General features: G+C 35.0%; 1 protein-coding gene across 3 annotated transcripts in view; it reads right to left on the reverse strand.

Moving 5' to 3' along the window:
- SEC24A (SEC24 homolog A, COPII coat complex component) overlaps positions 1-16,888 on the reverse strand; it is a 41,781-nt gene that overhangs the window by 8,945 nt on the left and 15,948 nt on the right. For all 3 annotated transcript variants that reach the window (XM_058167373.1, XM_058167374.1, XM_058167372.1), the window contains exons 5-15: positions 16,560-16,708; positions 13,181-13,359; positions 10,209-10,311; positions 8,620-8,746; positions 8,247-8,356; positions 6,931-7,043; positions 5,146-5,264; positions 3,470-3,525; positions 2,557-2,763; positions 1,176-1,296; positions 530-688 (exon numbers count right to left, since the gene is read on the reverse strand). In XM_058167373.1, the coding sequence (XP_058023356.1) occupies positions 530-688; positions 1,176-1,296; positions 2,557-2,763; positions 3,470-3,525; positions 5,146-5,264; positions 6,931-7,043; positions 8,247-8,356; positions 8,620-8,746; positions 10,209-10,311; positions 13,181-13,359; positions 16,560-16,708 (1,443 nt within the window). The remainder of the gene's footprint in view (positions 1-529; positions 689-1,175; positions 1,297-2,556; positions 2,764-3,469; positions 3,526-5,145; positions 5,265-6,930; positions 7,044-8,246; positions 8,357-8,619; positions 8,747-10,208; positions 10,312-13,180; positions 13,360-16,559; positions 16,709-16,888) is intronic.

A 16,888-nucleotide genomic window follows, 5' to 3' on the forward strand; every position in this document is an offset into this window, starting at 1 on the left:
GAGCCTGCAGCTGGCTTGTGGAGTCAACCATTGGAGCGCGATTCTTCGACTCGCAAGTATACTTCCCATATTTCCGATGGTCTTAGGTGACACCTGGCAAATCGTCATTCGACCCCCAACGGGGTCCTGACCCACAGGTTGAGAACCGCTGCTCTAGGAAAAGTGGTTGGGGGGGGGAGAGCTGCTTCCACTGTAACCATCCAATATATAAAAGACCTTGCCCCGGGGGAACAGGATGCCATGTTTCCATGATCTTTGAGGTCAACAATCTCAGATAATTTACACATGTGGAAATAGCCTTCACTGATTATACAATAGGTTTATAATATTCTATGACAACTCTTTCATAAAAGCTCATACATTAAGACTGTAAAGAAAGAATAGTAACTTAAGCAATGCTGAGTATCAATCATCATTTGTCAGAATTCCAAATTCAGGTTTAGAATTTCAAACTTTTACATGCACCTTTTCCTTTATTTAAGCAATTATGATCATGCTTCAATTAACACTGGCAGACTAAGTATCTAACCTTTGGTACATCTTATCCTCATGACAGCTTCAAAGCCAATCTTCCTAGTTAAATATCGCTTTAGTTCTTTTTGTAATTTCTCCACCAGAAAAGGATTGTGTTGATGATGGTAAGCTTGATAGTAATAGACACTACCAGCAGAATACCTTGATATACATCCTAAAAAAAAGTAAATTTATTTAATTTTTGGACTTAAAGTAATATAATATTAAAAAAGAATTTTTACAGTAAGAAAAAGAAACATGCACATTTTTTAAGGACTAGTTTGACTACTGAAGTGGAATATATTTCTTTCCTAAAAAACAGATTTTTAAAGATGATGAATTGGAAATAGCATCAAGTACATTATTGAAATGTATTGCTCCATCTTTTGATTGTAATGTTTTAGTTTTTACAATTTAAAATCTGTAATTGTAAAAACAAAGTTCATTACTCCATTTTACAGTAGCACATGAGAAAATAGTTTTATACCTTTATTAATTAAGCAGGAAAGAAAGCAAACCAGTAGAACAGGGCTCCTCATGCATATATATAGTTTAATGCAACAGTTTCGATAAAGGATGACCATATTTTATTATAATCATCCTTGCATAATCTACATCTTTCAACAAAGCATTCCTTAATGGGGACAACAAGAATGTCTTACCTAATGAAGCCAAGTCAGAGTACTGCCCACTAAGAAGAAACAAGTCAACTGCAACCTGCTGTCCTGAGCAATCCAAGGCCAATTTTTTATAGAAGTCAGTCGATGGTGTCAGAGGAACATCCTGGTAAAAGGCAAAAAATGCACTTGAAGGGGTGTTTCATTCATGTTCATGCCACCAACAAAGCAATATTCATTAAACCACTGAAGCAGCTGCATCCTCCCAAAGGTTTAGCACAGCCTTATTGTGCTAAATTGCGTCTGTATGTTTGTGTATGCACTGAAGATGCTTTCACCAGGAATGCTGGATAAAAGGAAGTTGTAGCTGTGTAGACAGTTGAAAAGTGATGTTTTGCTCGCAGCCTTATTGTAAGGACAGCATTGTTCAAATGATTTACACTGGCTATTGCCCAATATTTAAAAAATGCTAGTAATGTTCAAACTAACACTAGGATTTTGTTACAAAATGATTTAAGTCTAGGTTTTCTAGTAGTCAATCAAAATTGAAAATGGCCATTTAGGCATTAGGTTCAATGGCCTGTTCAGTGTAGCAAATGAAATTAAATCATCCGTAACAGCCCATACCTATATTCATACTGTAGAGACATTCAAAAATAAGTTTGGTATAGTGGTTAAGATATCAAGCTAGAACCCAGAAGACTGAGAATTCTAGTCCTGCTTGAGGCACAAAATCAGTTGGATGACTTTGAGCCAATCACTCTCTCAGCCATAGGAAGATGGCAATGGCAAGCCACTTCTGAAATCTTGCCAAGAAAACTACAGGGATTTGTCCAGACAATTGCCAGAGTAAATATTGACTTGAAGGGTATACATGCACACCCAAAAAAAATTTACCACCTGTCTAGAAATAAATTCTACAGTTGAACTGCTCTACTTTTAGCAAGTTTTTTTAATATGCAGGCAGACTCTGCCTTCTTGTAAATTAAATCTGTAATTCTTGTAGCAATACAGAACATATTCTGCGCATTATCTTTTCAGATATGTGAATAATGGTATTATATCTTCCCTTAGTTTTCTTTCCTCAGAGCTAAATATGCCTAGTGCCTTCAAATGTATCTTCATAAAACAGTTTCTGCACTGCTGATCATTCTCATTGCCATGTTTTGAACCTATTCCAGTCTGTCTGAATCTCTCTTAAATTATAATACTCCGAATACTATCCAGAACTCAATGCTAAATCTGACCAAAGCAGAATAAAGGAGAACTATAGTTTCTTGTGGTTTAGAAGATATTTGTCTGTTGAAAAATTTGCATTTTTGCAGCCCCACTGCAGACTAGAACTATTTTTAAAAAGAACTGTTACAATAAAAAATAGATTTTAAGAGTCACTTAAAAATCAGGCATAAAAGTTTGTTTTGCTAACCTTTGTGGATGCTTTTTGGTTAGGCTCTTCTCGTGGTTTGAGTGCACCTGCTCCTAAAGATGGAAGCTGAGTTTGGAAGACAGTAATCCGACCCCCAGTAGGTGACATAAGTTTAAAGGCAGCCTGTAGTGCAGGTCCCAAAGCACTTTGGGTTTCCAAAGATTTAATAAACATCTGAGGCAAAGTTCTCAATAAATCTTGAATCAGCTGAAAGAAATTAAATTTCCATCTTTTTATTTACTATATTTATCCATTTTTATATTATCCAATATTTGAAGCTCACACTGCAGCTTAAAAATAAAACTTAAAATAAAATCAATACTAGTACTAAGTGAAATTTTTTTGTCTGGTGTTAAAAATTTATCTGCTAATGTACCACCATTGGAAATACCATCCACTATCAGGGTTTCTCCAACGAGGAGACCTTAAATTAATCATTCAGTGGTTATTTTGCTTACTTATTAAAGAACTTGTAGCAGCAGCATCTCATATGATAGAACAACTGAAAGCTTCAAACGTTGTTTTTAGGTTCCAAGCTTATCTGTATAATAACTGATCACATGCTTAGAGCCTTAAAAGTTAGTTATATAGTATAGGTTACACAAATGAACCGTAAGATCAGTAGTTGCCCTTTGACTGTACCAATCTGGTGTAGATAACTCAGGCCCAGTCTTGTCCAATTATCTGGGAAGAATTTGTTTAGGTGGCTCTTGAAAAGTGGACTGGAGTCACTCTTCAGACTGCTGGCTGCCATTTGTCCCATTATTAGGTATCGAACATTTTAACTCTTTTGTTCCTCAGGGCAAAACCTCAGGGTTTTAGATTTATTACATAGAATAGGCAAAATAATATTTCAGTCAATTGCTTAAAATATACTTTTACTTATACTTACAATGTATAATATTCCTCTTACCTCTTTGCTTTCGTTTAAATTTACTAATAAGTTTTCCGGCATAGGTATAAACACATCTACAATATAGATAACAAAGTATTTATTATTTATTTTATCATTGGATTTAATGATTGTTCAGTTACAACAGCCTTGGAGAGGCTGTTTTACAGCCCATAAAGCACTTCCACCCATGATAAAACATCATGATAAAACATCAATACTTCTTCCCTCTCCAGTCACATGACTGTATTTCAGGTGCTTGGCAACTGATTGTAGTGGTCTGTAGTTATAGGACTGCAATTTGCAAAGTTTTCTGCCAGTTTCCAGCAAAAAGCGCCCATTCAGGAGCCCATTTGCTTAATGACTGGCATAAAAACAGTAAAAAATGGGTTCAGTAATGTGAGTGCCACAATTTTCAACTGCAACAACTTATAGCTAAAATTCCAGTCCCAATTGCAGTTATAAATCGAGAACTACCTTAATATTTTCACCTATTTTCTCCACAACACAATCCTTTGAGGTGCGTTAGACTAAGAGAGATTGACTAGCCCATAGTCACCCATCTTTTAATCACAGTTACCTGTGATTAAAACTCAAAAGTACCCCATTTTGATTTCAAAAGCCCCCCACCACGGTGTCCCCCCACCACGGTGAGATCCACATCCATCCTTCTGACATTCTGAAAGGGCCTAAAGCCCTGCTTCTGTCAAATGGCCTAATACCCCAATGTGGGCAGTCTTTCTGGACATGGTTAATGGACTACGACCCCATCTTCCACCCACATGCATATTGCTTCCTATCTCCCTAATTTAATGTTACTATTTATTGATTTAATGCTTTTTATTGGTTTTTAATGATTAGAGTCATCTCCAGGTGAAACAGGCAGCATATGAGCTGAAATCAATCAATCACTCAATCAATCAATCTGGATGTGGAAAAAAATTATTGAGGAAAAGCGACCTTTTAAATTTCTCTCTCACACACACACACACGCACCAGAATAAATCTAAGAGGGCAAAACCTCTACATTATCCCAAATACAAATTACTACAGTCCTGAGAGATCTACAAACTATAGAAATGACAGTATTTATTTCCTGAACCTATAGCCAGAAAGTGATAGTGAAACTGGAAAGAAAAAAAAAAAGACAAGTCTTGAGAGTTGTGTATGAAATGCTTTGCTTCTTTGACATTACCTATAATAGAAGTGTGAGAAGACAGAATTTGTAAGTGAGCTAAGAGGTAACCCTAAAACATCTATAGCAAACGAGACAACTATCATAGGGCTACTTCTCCAGATAGCTAGTTTGTGTATGTGAAAGAAAATCTGCAATGGAAAATTTTAAATCCTAGGGGTTTTTTTGCAAAACAAAAATTGAAAACAGGAAAGACCCTGCTTTTCTTGAAGACTGACACTCAGTCTTCAACACTAATGACTGAGGCATATTCTAAAGAGTGCTTTTCTAGCTGTGTCTTTGACTAGACGACGTTTGCTCTTTTTCCTTTCTTGCTCTCCTAGCTTACAGTATTGACTGACAATCATCTTTAATAGCAAAGTACCAAGACTTGTTATTTAACTGTTTTTCTTCTTCTTTGAAAACAGAAAATATGTTGAATTAATGTTCTAATTTAGGAGTATACGACAGAATTCATAAAGCATACTTCATAAATGTAGTATTTGAGATTATTTCTTCTTACCTTCAATATCTGAAATGATTAACATTTGGGGCTGTGAGAGACCTTCCTGGAGGCTATAGAAATGGATTGTGCTGTCAAATGTTATGAAGCCTATTTTTGTTCTAGTGTTCCCTGGGAGTCTGAAAATGAAGCAGAGAAATTGACCACCAAGCATTAAATATATAAAGTGTGCACTTTTAAGTTGAACTTATATATTTTCATAAAACAACATTTCATGTAACACGTTAAATGTAGGTAAATAAATTATTCTTCCATGAACAGTTATAAAGCTCACATTCAGATGGGTTCATTATTAAGTTTCAAAGTAGTGGACTAGAACTTTATGGTGATAATAAGATGACAAAAAACGGAAAGACAGAGAATGACCTAGGGGAGATACTCTGAAATGGAGAAAAATTCTATCTTCATTACAGAAAAAAGACATTTTGTTTCTTACAAACATTGCAACATGCAGAGTTCCTTAAGCAAATTATCCTTTCAGATTATGCACACATTTCCTAAAGAATGAACGTCAGTTCAACATAGTTCATCCATTCTTAGTAAAAGATGGGCCTTAAATCATGTCATGCTACTTGGATTACAGTATGGATTACAGTCATGCTACTTGGATTACAGATAATTCTAAAAGGTCCATAAACTTTCATCATTGCAGGTTTGTGTAAATTTATGTTATCTGTATACTGATGTCATCATGCAATGAGCTTAACTCTTGTGCTATCCTGTTTTTCAATTCAGTAAACTAGCTAGCACTAGCACTTACATATATATATACCCCTTCATAATGCTTTTACAGCCTTCTCTAAACCGTTTACAGAGTCAGCATATTGCCCCCAACAATCTGGGTTCTCATATTACTGACCTCGGAAGGATGGAAGGCTGAGCTGGTGAGATTTGAACTGCCGAACTGCAGCTAGCAGTCAGCTGAAGTAGCCTGCAGTGCTGCACTCTAACCACTGCACCATCTCGGCTCTCTCTAAACATTCCTTAATGACCAATACCCCCTCCTCAAATTTTACCGTAACTATAATTTTATACATTGTGCATATGTGTACGCCGGCATTGACATATTCCAACCCAAATTAATGATATTGTCATGGTGGGCTCAGATTTGAGTCAGAGGAGGGAACAGGCAGTGAACAGCCAGAACCAGCTTCAGAGGTGCTGACAAACAAGTGCCCAGGTACCACCAGACAAGCCACTGCCAAGCAAAGGAGGTAAGTCCAAAACAGCACACACAGCTGCTGTCACTCTCTGAAGATGACAGTGCAGAATTATTCCCCCTTCTCAACTCAAGAGCTTGAAAGGCTGCAAAGAGAGTAGAGCCTTTGTGCTCTGTGAGACGGCTCACACAGAAGAGTTCTCGCCCTCACATGAGCTGTACTGGGGTTGCTTCTATTAAAATGGAGCAGCAAGCACAAGCTGTTCCTTGTTGACAACCATCCTAACTTCTACTCCATATACCTTGACTTGTGAACCTTGCAACCCTGACTTTGATCCTAAACTGGCTGACGAATCTGCTACATGCTTTGACCCATGGACTCCATCTGATACTCTCCTGTGTGTTGCTTTGATTTGGAACACTTGTAAAGCAAAACTGCTGAACTTCAGGGGAGGGAGGACTTTATATTGCAAGGGCATCTGTTTCCAACTCTCATTTAGTAAACAGAACAAAATCACCCCTTTGTGTATTTGTTTGTTTGTTTGTTTGTTTGTGCTTGGTCCAGGACTGGACAGATATGAATTTAAAGGTTACATTGATAGTTTGAAAAGATGCAAAGGACTCACAGATCTAAATTGTCCAACAAAATCTTGCAGACAGTGTCTAAGTATCCTGTTTCTATTGCATTATGTGACACATCAAATACAAAGAGGTACACAGGAGGCTGAGGTGGACGTAGCTGAAAAAATAAGACACAATTATAAACATTTAAATGTCAATCTAGGACCACTGACTTTTTTACTTGACTGTAAGGTAGTCTGCATTTTAAATACCATAAAAATATAATGCACATTTACATATTATAATCCATTTTTGATTACTTTTCTATTGTGAAAATGAGAAATTTTCATTCTAGCAACTTTGCTTTGTAACTCGTGTTACAAAATGGAAGAAAAATCATAGTACATGCACCACAGTTTAAAAAAGATAGCAAATAGTACCATATTTTCCTGAAAATAAGACCCTGTCTTATATTTTTTTGAACCCTGAAGTAAGCGGTTGGTCTTATTGCCATGTGCTCAAAAGCCAGATTGGCCTTATTATCAGGGGATGTCTTATTTTGGGGGAAAAGGGTAGTATACTGGATTCAGTGGTTTAGAGGATTGAGAACCACTATGACATAAAAAGATATATTTATTGTAAAGACGCAATACATTAGAGTCAATATTTCTTTCAAATCTTGGACAGTGTGGATGGAGGTTGAAGTGCTGGATTAGAAGCAGAGAGACCTAAATTTTGGTCCTTCTTAGCTGGTGGAGTCTGAAAGAAGGTAATGACAAACTACTTCCGCATTTTTGTCATAGGAACTACATAAACCTATAGGCTGACTGAAAAGTGCTTCTCCACTGAAAGATAACTTTTTCTCTGGTGCAATATAAGATCAATAAGCTTTCCTAGAATTACAGTGCATAAGCAACAACAACTAAGGGAAAATGAGACAACTAAACTCAGACACAGAGTTCCATAGAGCCTGATTTGTTCCATAAGCAAGAGCATACTGCTTTTGTTTTCTTCTAATAATCCTTCACAGTATGTAAAAGGGTGCTTCTGGAAGTTTGGAAACTTAAGAGCAGTTTTTAATAGTGAAGGAAGCTGTTCATAAAGAGTTTGAAAATCCAACCAACTACTTGAAAGCTCTAAGATATAGTGAAGTTCTCTAAGATGGATGGTACAACTTATATCCAGACACTTTGTCTCAACTAAAATACTTCTTTCTGTAATAGCTATGCAAGAATAGATAAATAAAGGTTAAAAAAAAAGAAAAATATTGAGATATAGTAGTTCTGCACAAGTTGTGTTTATTATGACTACACATTGTATAAGGTTGGGGAGGGAGGGCAGGAGGAAAGAGAGGAAGAAAGATGAGGAAGCAGAATCTCACCATATATTCAGAAGGAGCCATAAACTCAATAGTGGCATTTTGAACTTCAGGTCTTTTATGAGGTTCTCCATAAACTCTTGTCACAGGATTATACATAAATTCTTCAGGAACTATAGGAGGAAAATACACTTTATAAACCAGTGTAACTCTCAAAGTTTATAGTATTTTATATAATATTTTTCAGCCTAGTAGTCTTTTAAAGAAATATTTATTCTCATATGTTCAATTACCTAAAAGCAGCTAGAGAATGATGTCATAAATGTATCTTACTGGAATCAAACAGTTTATGTGTATGTATACATGTGTACACTTAAGAATTTAATATGAAGTCAACTGATTCTTTATTGGATTTAAACTAATAAAAAAAACTCACCATCATTCACTCTGTAGCACAAGTTGCATTTCCATCTCCTTTGATCAAGGAAGCTGACAAAAGGATTAATATATGTTCTACAGCTACGACATCTCACAATTGTACTAGAGGTTACTACAGGCAATTGCTGAAAAGAGGAATGTCATTTATTTAAGAACATTTGTCATAAAGTATAATTTAATTATTTCTGTTGACATAGGACTAAATAATGATAATGAAAATAAAAATTGACAGCCTTGACAAGTATGCTTGCAATGGCAATTCTGATTGCAATCTAGTGTTTTTTCCATGAGCTTCTAAATTAAGAGACGGCTTTAAAATCATGTACCAGTGGTTGACATGGCTTTGCAGTTTTCATACTTGCAGACAACAATGAAATATTCATCTACTAATGAAAGCAATCAGGTTTTATTTTGAAAGCAGAAACGAAAAACAGAATGTTTAAAAAGCATCTTATATTATCAATAAATTACTTGGACTTGGACACTTAACATGTTTTAAGTGCAACACACTTAACAATATATGCTTATGCAGAAGATGAAAACCTATATAAAATGTTGTATGTTGCATTCAAGCAGACAGTTATGCAAAAGTTATGTAAAAAAGAAATATATTATGAGGAGACAAGATAGACTGTTTAATTTGTAACAACTGATGTCCCATTTCCCACAAGGTTATTCCCTAGCCTAGTAACTCTTTATTATTTGCAAACACAACCTTCACAGCAGATTAAAATCAGGGAAGAAAAGATACTAAAGGTACTCCCAACTTTGATTAAATATTATCTATTGAAATGCCTTAAAAGATAAACTTATATAAAAACTGAAAGCTTCAATCAATCAATCTTTAGTTCAATCAATGTAAAGTTTCATCACTGTTGAAGCACTGCACATTCATACATACATGAAAATAAATAATATTTAAAATATCGTATGTTGCTGTAACTGGACTCTAAAAAGGCAACTTACACAAAATTCCACTTTTGATAAAAGTCATCTCATTTGAATTTCTTCTAATTTTCAATTTCAATTCCTCTTGGTTAAAGGATTTAATTTCTTTAAATAACTTGTAATATACCCAAATCAATAAACTAAAATCCCTAAAATTTAGGCAAATCGTCTCAAAACAAAACTAGATTTTGGAATTTTTATTGGTAGAAACTGCTGCAGCAGCCAGTTTTCCAAATTTGGCCATCACAACAGATTACATAAATCAAAGCAAATTTGTGGAATTAATCTCTGAGGCAATTATGAATAATACATGCAGGCAGAATTCTATTATCTAGAGCAGTGTTGAGCAGTGTCAAACTTGGCAACGTTAAGATGTGTGGACTTCAACTCCCAGAATTCTAGGAATTGGCTCAGCTGGGGAATTTGGGGAGTTGAACTCCACACTTCTTATATTATGAAGAATATTGACTAGAGCAGGGGTTTGCAAACTTGGCTCTTTAAGACTTGTGGACTTCAACTCCAGAGCTGAAGTCCACAAGTCTTAAAAGAGCCAAGTTTGCAGACCCCTGGACTATAGTAATTTGACTATGTATTTCTGAAAATCAACACCCTAACGTTTTCAAACATTAAATAACATACCGATAAATCTTTGAAAGGATGAAGTAGAAGCCCCAAGGGTAGTTTGGCTTTATTCAGTAAGGCCTGAGTTTGAGGAATGTTAGTCAAGGTACACCGGAACAACCTATATGGAAAACCAAAGGATTAAAGAAGTACTAATTACATGGGCCAACCTTCCTGATCTCCAGTCAGTTATTACTTTTCTCTCTCTTACGTTTGAAGAAAGGGGTCCACCTTATATCTTATGCAGCATTCCGTTTAGGGGAAAAAAAACTATAACAAATGCAAAATTTTAATAGTTCGTTGGATTGTGCTACGGCAGTATTTTTTTTTTCTTTCCTAGCATTTTTTGCAAGTGCGGGGTTTCTTTTTCTTTTTTCTTTTGATCAACCAAATGCCAACCAATTCGGTTGTAACAGGAATTGACTGACTGGTTTCTCACCCGAGCTTGATGTCATGTGCTAAGGCAGCTTTCACGCCTAAGGCAGAACTACAACTCACAGTCCCTTGGTTTGTAGCCTAATGCTTTAATTGCTAAACCAAACTGGTCTCCTGCTACAGTCAGTTATTAACTTGTAACGTAAGTAGATACCCTGACCAAATTACAAAGGAAACATTAGAACGTAACACCACACTTTAAAAAATATACTTCTGGATCAATCTTTAATTTATACTATTTATTCACCACCAGAATCCAAAATAGCCTTTGCATACTGTTGGTTTTTTTTATATCTACAGTACAGCCTTAGATCTAACAGGATATTTCTGAAGCTAGAGTACAGATCCATATATAATTTGAGTATTCAAAAACAAACCCAAATCAAAAACAGAAACATATGAGGGGTAAAGCTGGCAATTGAGGAGGAATAGATGGAGAAAATAGCAAAGTTGACCTCAGGTTTTTATTGCTTTGAGCAGAATATTTTCTCACTGAGAAAAAAAATGAATCCAATGCTTAGCTCTGATGAAGCCTTCATAAATTGCTAACCAATTATTGGATTCTGTTCACAAAATGTAATCTAAGAGTTAATTGATGAATTAGATTCATACATATGATCATGTGTATATTAAGCATACAAGTATGAATAATTTCTATAATATTTGTGTTGATGGTCATAGTCCATCCATAAACCTGGGTGGGCCATCCATAAACCTGTAGATAAAGGTGCTTGCAGTTTTTGTAATTTGGGGAAGAATAGTTTATACAATATTTAGTTTTTTGTTTTAAAAGAACAGTTACTATCAAGCATCAAAACAAGATTCTTTATATGGTTTTCAGAATCTATTTACTGAATGCATTTAACCTTCAAATGTTTAAACATGTTTACATTTCTCAAAACTTAAAGGTGCATTAGCAATATACTCAAATATAGAAAAAATGCAGATAATCTTTTTTACCCAATATTCATTTTACTTCTTATTATAACAAACCACTAAAACTCACAGCCCAGTGAGTAAATTAACAAGAGCTTTATTTTGACTCAAGCAATTACCGTATATACTCGAGTATAAGCCGACCCGAATATAAGCCGAGGTACCTAATTTTACCACAAAAAAACTGGGAAAAACTATTGACTTGAGTATAAGCCTAGGGTGGGAAATGAGGCAGCTACTGGTCAATGTAAAAAATAAAGATAGAGCCAAGTAAAATAACATGAATATTTATTTGAACGAAAAACAATAAAAGTGCAAAAGTGCAAAATGTTCGGTGCTCATTTTTATTATGCAGCGCCCCCTGCTGGACATCTATCAAAAATACAGTATCTTTTAAAAGTACATCGAGACGTAGACTCGAGTATAAGCCGAGGGGGCCGCTTTTCAGCACAAAAAACATGCTGAAAAACTCGGCTTATACTCGAGTATATACGGTAATTCAATTCCAAAGTTGTGATGGTAAATTGGGTATTCCCCTAGTTGCAAGGCAATAATTTTATGTACTCAGATCAAACACAAAGCTTTTGCTTATCAGCATTGTAGAAATTATTTTCTCAAACTCTTTGGGAAACTGTGAAGCATTGCCTTGTGCAACTGACATTCCAGCAGAATATACCAACACAGCTGAAAACTACTGCTGTATTGTAGATTTTAATCACAGTGTAGTGGGATAACAGACCACAGATAGTTTTTGACTTATGACTGTAATGGAACCTGCCAATTCTTATCAAATGTTGTAATGGTCATAAATCGGGTCATCACATAACCAATCTGATTTTTTGTGGTCTGGTTAAGTGAATGTGGCAGTTGTAAAACGAATGCTGCAGTCATCAAGCAAACCCAAGTAATTTCCAGTTTTGGGCAAAACTGTCATATAATGTGATCCATAGGACCACAGGATGCTGCAAATAATTGTAAATGCAGCTGTGTTGCCAAGTGCAACCACATGACCGGGGAGGTGGCGGAGAAACTGCCAAAACTTTGGAACAAGGTCATAACTCCCTTTTTTAGGTATAAATAAAATTTGATATAAATACAATTTATATCATATAAAACTTTATCTGAAAATTATTCAAACAACCCACAAGTTTAATTAGAACACCCTATCACAACAGAGCCAAATAAAGTCCATACATTTTGCTATCTCTTCTGTTCACTTATGAACGTAACTGATAAGTAACTGTTTCTTTACAATCTCTCCCTGCTCTCATATTTGAAAAAGGACATCATGCCAGCTTTCTAATTTTTATTTTAGCTTATAGATTACAGATTAGATTTTTATTCACCAGTGATATTTTTTTATTAAGAGTTGTATTTTTATCAAGAGTTGTGGCAGACATCTAAGTAATGATATAGGATATATAAATGTAATTAAAACCTAACATTACGGGTATCATCTTGTTGATGTACTAAAATTACTTTCTCAGATTGTTTTTGTTTAAATATACCAGAAAAAAAGGTGGTATTTTAAAATATTCAGAAAGACACTAGAGAGAACCTTCAGAATAATAGAAATTGAAGAGATTTATTCTTTTACAAGCAGCATTAATTAACCTTACTCGGGATTGCAGTTGAGCTTCTGAATATCTTGATGCAAATTAGGAGTGGGTGCTTGCAAGGGGGTTGCAGGAAGAATATTTCTATCTTGAAGAAGGTTGATAGGTCTTAAACCTTCAGGCTGAAGACTCAGTCCACCCATAGATGCAGCTAAGGTATTTGCTCCCAGGCCAGGCTGCACCTAAAACAAAAATTAAATTTAACCTTTATGAAACACATTTAAATCCATGCATAGACACCATGGAGAATGGTGGGGTTAATATTAGTTGTAAATACATAATTCATAAAACACTTGTAGTAGTTTATTTACAGGTCGTCCTCAATTACAACCATTTGTTTAGTGATTATTCAAAGTTACAATGGCACTGAAAAGTGTCTAATGACCAGCTTTCACACTTAATGACTGTTGCAGCATCCCCAATCATGTGAACAAAATTGGGACGCTTGGCAACTGGCATGTGTTTATGATGGTTGCAATGTCCCCAGATCATGTAATCATCATTTGTAAACTTCCAAGCTGGCATCCAACAAGCAAAGTCAATGGAGGAAGCCAAATTCACTTAATGACCAGATGATTCACTGAACTGCAGTGATTTGCTGCCTTAACAACTATAGCAAAAAGATTGTAAAATGGGAAATTAAGTGAATTGTAAAATTCACTTAACAATTATCTTGCTTAGCAACAGAAATTTTGGGCTCATAAGTTGAGGATTACCTGTATTTTATTATAAACTAGTTTACTATTAGCACTCAAAACAAATCTAAACATAAAAATCCATATTTATTTTTTAATATATTCCTGTAATATTAATTATTTGCATTTATATCATGTTTTCCTTGTATAAGCATACATGGGAAAACTTTCTCATTTTATCTAAATAATAACGTAAGTAGGCTGAGTAGTGTTCAAAATTATCCACTTATCTAGAACTATCCACTGATAATTCCAGAACTATCCACTGGAATTATCAGTGGATAGTTCTAGATAAGTGGATAATTTTGGATAAGATAAGTGGATCTTAAATACTGCACTATACTAGCACTAAATTAAAAAATAAAGTATATTGAACTATGCAGTCCTATTATGTAGACAACACTGATTATTAAAAAGACTGAAGGAAGTAATGAAGGCTAATGTTTAGATGAAGTGCATTTTTTCTATTTCATAATGAATTAATAACTAAGGAGAGTATTGCAAGAGGGATGAGAAAATTTTGAAATTTCTATCAGAATCACATTAAGAGGAGAATCTAGCCAATTATACATGTATCTATAAAGCACAAACTTGAATGACAGGGTGGCGGTCACTTGAGTGGGAAAATATAACACCTGATGCTTAACTCAAATTGGAGGCATATCTTCCCTTACACAACAGCAGAAAATATTTAGCAATTGTAGTTTAATACTGCTGAGCTAGTCTTACTCATCAACTTAGTTGGTTTTAACATGTTTCTCCCTAGAATTGAAAAAAAAAAAGACAGAAAGGGCAGAAATATAACAGAGAAACTTTTAATATAACAGGAGAACTAAAAATTGTTCTTTTTCATATAAAACACACTCTTTTTGTAGACCAGCCAGTTCTAATCTAGCTATACTAGGAACTGATTAGTCAGAGAATGAGAAATAATATGTAGGCAAACAGCTCCAACCCCTTGTTGTAGATAGGAGTCAGAATATCAGACTATTCCTGTCTAGCCTCTTGAGCACATCTAATGAAGAGGAGTCCACCAATTCTGGATAATTGGTTCCAGAGTCAAACTATTGTTACTGTCAGTAACAATTCAATTTGATTGAATTCCATTTGAATTTATGTTTTCATAACTTTATACATAACTTCCAAAACATTTCATTATATGTGATAACAAGCATATCACAAGTGTGCTCCTTGTAGAGCAGGGGTGTCAAACTTGCACAGTCATGGCGTCACGTGACATAGCGAAACTTTTCCCCCCTTTACTAAAGCGGGCGGGGGCAGGGACAGCACGTGACACATCCAGCCCACGAGTTTGACATCCCTGTTCTAGAGGAATACAATTCTATCCAGAGCCAGGATCACATCAAATTCCTGGTCCTGTTTGTTTGGGTAGCATTTACCATAGCATGTAGATTCTTGATGTCTTGCAAATCAATCAAGACTGACTTGTAGGTGTGGCGTGTGATATTTCATCAATATGTTCAGTCTTGATGAAAATGCACATCATGATATAGGTAGTCCTCAATTTATGACAAGTGAGCCCCAAATTTCTGTTGCTAAGCAAGACAGTTAAGTGAGTTTTGCCCCATTTTACAACCTTTCTTGCCATAATTATTAAGTGACTCACTACAGCTGTTAAGTTAATAACCTGGTTGTTAAATGAATCTTGCTTCCCCATTGTCTTTGCTTGTCAGAAGATTGCAAAAGGTGATCACAGGACCTCAGGACACTCAACCATTATAAATATGAGACAGCTGTAAGCCTCTGAAGTTTGGTCACATGACCATGGGGATGCTGCAACAGTCATAAGTGTAAAAAAACGGTCATAAATTACATTCTTCTTTACCACTGCAACTTCAAACACTCACTAAGTGAACTGTTGTAAGTTGAGAAGCACCTGTTTACACTTCTTGGAGGGAAACTAAGAATCTCCACAGACTTTCCCTCCATACTATATCTAATTATTGCTGTACTCTTTTATTGAACCAGGGTGGGATTAAATGGAGTCAGCATAAAGCCAACCATGTCTTCATATAACAACCTAAATTTAGGAAAGCTGCAATTCATGTTTATAATTTTTAATTTGCATAACCATTTAATAAGAAATCTAGCACATTCTTCACCTCTAAATTATTCCTCAGGAACCATTAATTTAAACCTTTTAATGTTTTTATATATATTATATATGTTTTAAAAGCAAACTTCCACTTATACAATTTAAATATCTTTTCTCTCTTCTCTCTATCTATATAAGATAAACGGTAGACGTATTGGCCACCAGGAAAAGGGTGACCGATTGCCAGTTCTACTCATTCCACTATTAAAAAGACTTTCTGGATACAAGTCTATGTATCCATGTCTTTCTTGTCTAAGAAATGCAAAATATGGAAGCAGAAACTTCTGTATTTCATTGTAGCACTAAAAACAAGATTTACAGCTGATTTCTATTTTTAAAAAATTTGGATCTACCACCTTCAAAAGGCATTTTATCAATATCAAAAATGTGATTTTTTAAAAAGAAATTTTAAAAAAATTAAAAAAAAATTTTTAAATTTTTTTTTTAAAAAAATTAAAAAAATTTTTTTTTTAAATTTAAAAAAAAAATATGGAAGAACAACTTCTACAAGGCCAACAAAGCCTTTGTGGAATCTAGAAATAACATATGAGTAAAATTGGGAAGGATTTACCTGAGAGAATTGCTGAGGTCCTCCTGGATACTGCATTCTTGGTCCTCCAGGTGGAGAAGCATTTTGATAGCCTGGGGGCAAGCTGGGATAAGCAGTCCCAACATGTTTGTTCACTTTAGTATTTTGAGGAGCATAATTATGTGGGGTTGCTGAAAGAGTAAATACACCGAATGGTAACTGCTAAGATTTATTTTACCATTTTTAGTGATTAGTGTATATCACAGTATACACAATAAACATATCATGCTGTATGTTATATAGCATTACTTTACAGACAAGTAAATGTGGTGTGCTTTTAAAAATAATTTTAACTTAAATACTTTCAAAAA

The sequence above is a fragment of the Ahaetulla prasina genome, chromosome 2, assembly GCF_028640845.1.
Source record: "Ahaetulla prasina isolate Xishuangbanna chromosome 2, ASM2864084v1, whole genome shotgun sequence".
NCBI lineage: Eukaryota > Metazoa > Chordata > Lepidosauria > Squamata > Colubridae > Ahaetulla > Ahaetulla prasina.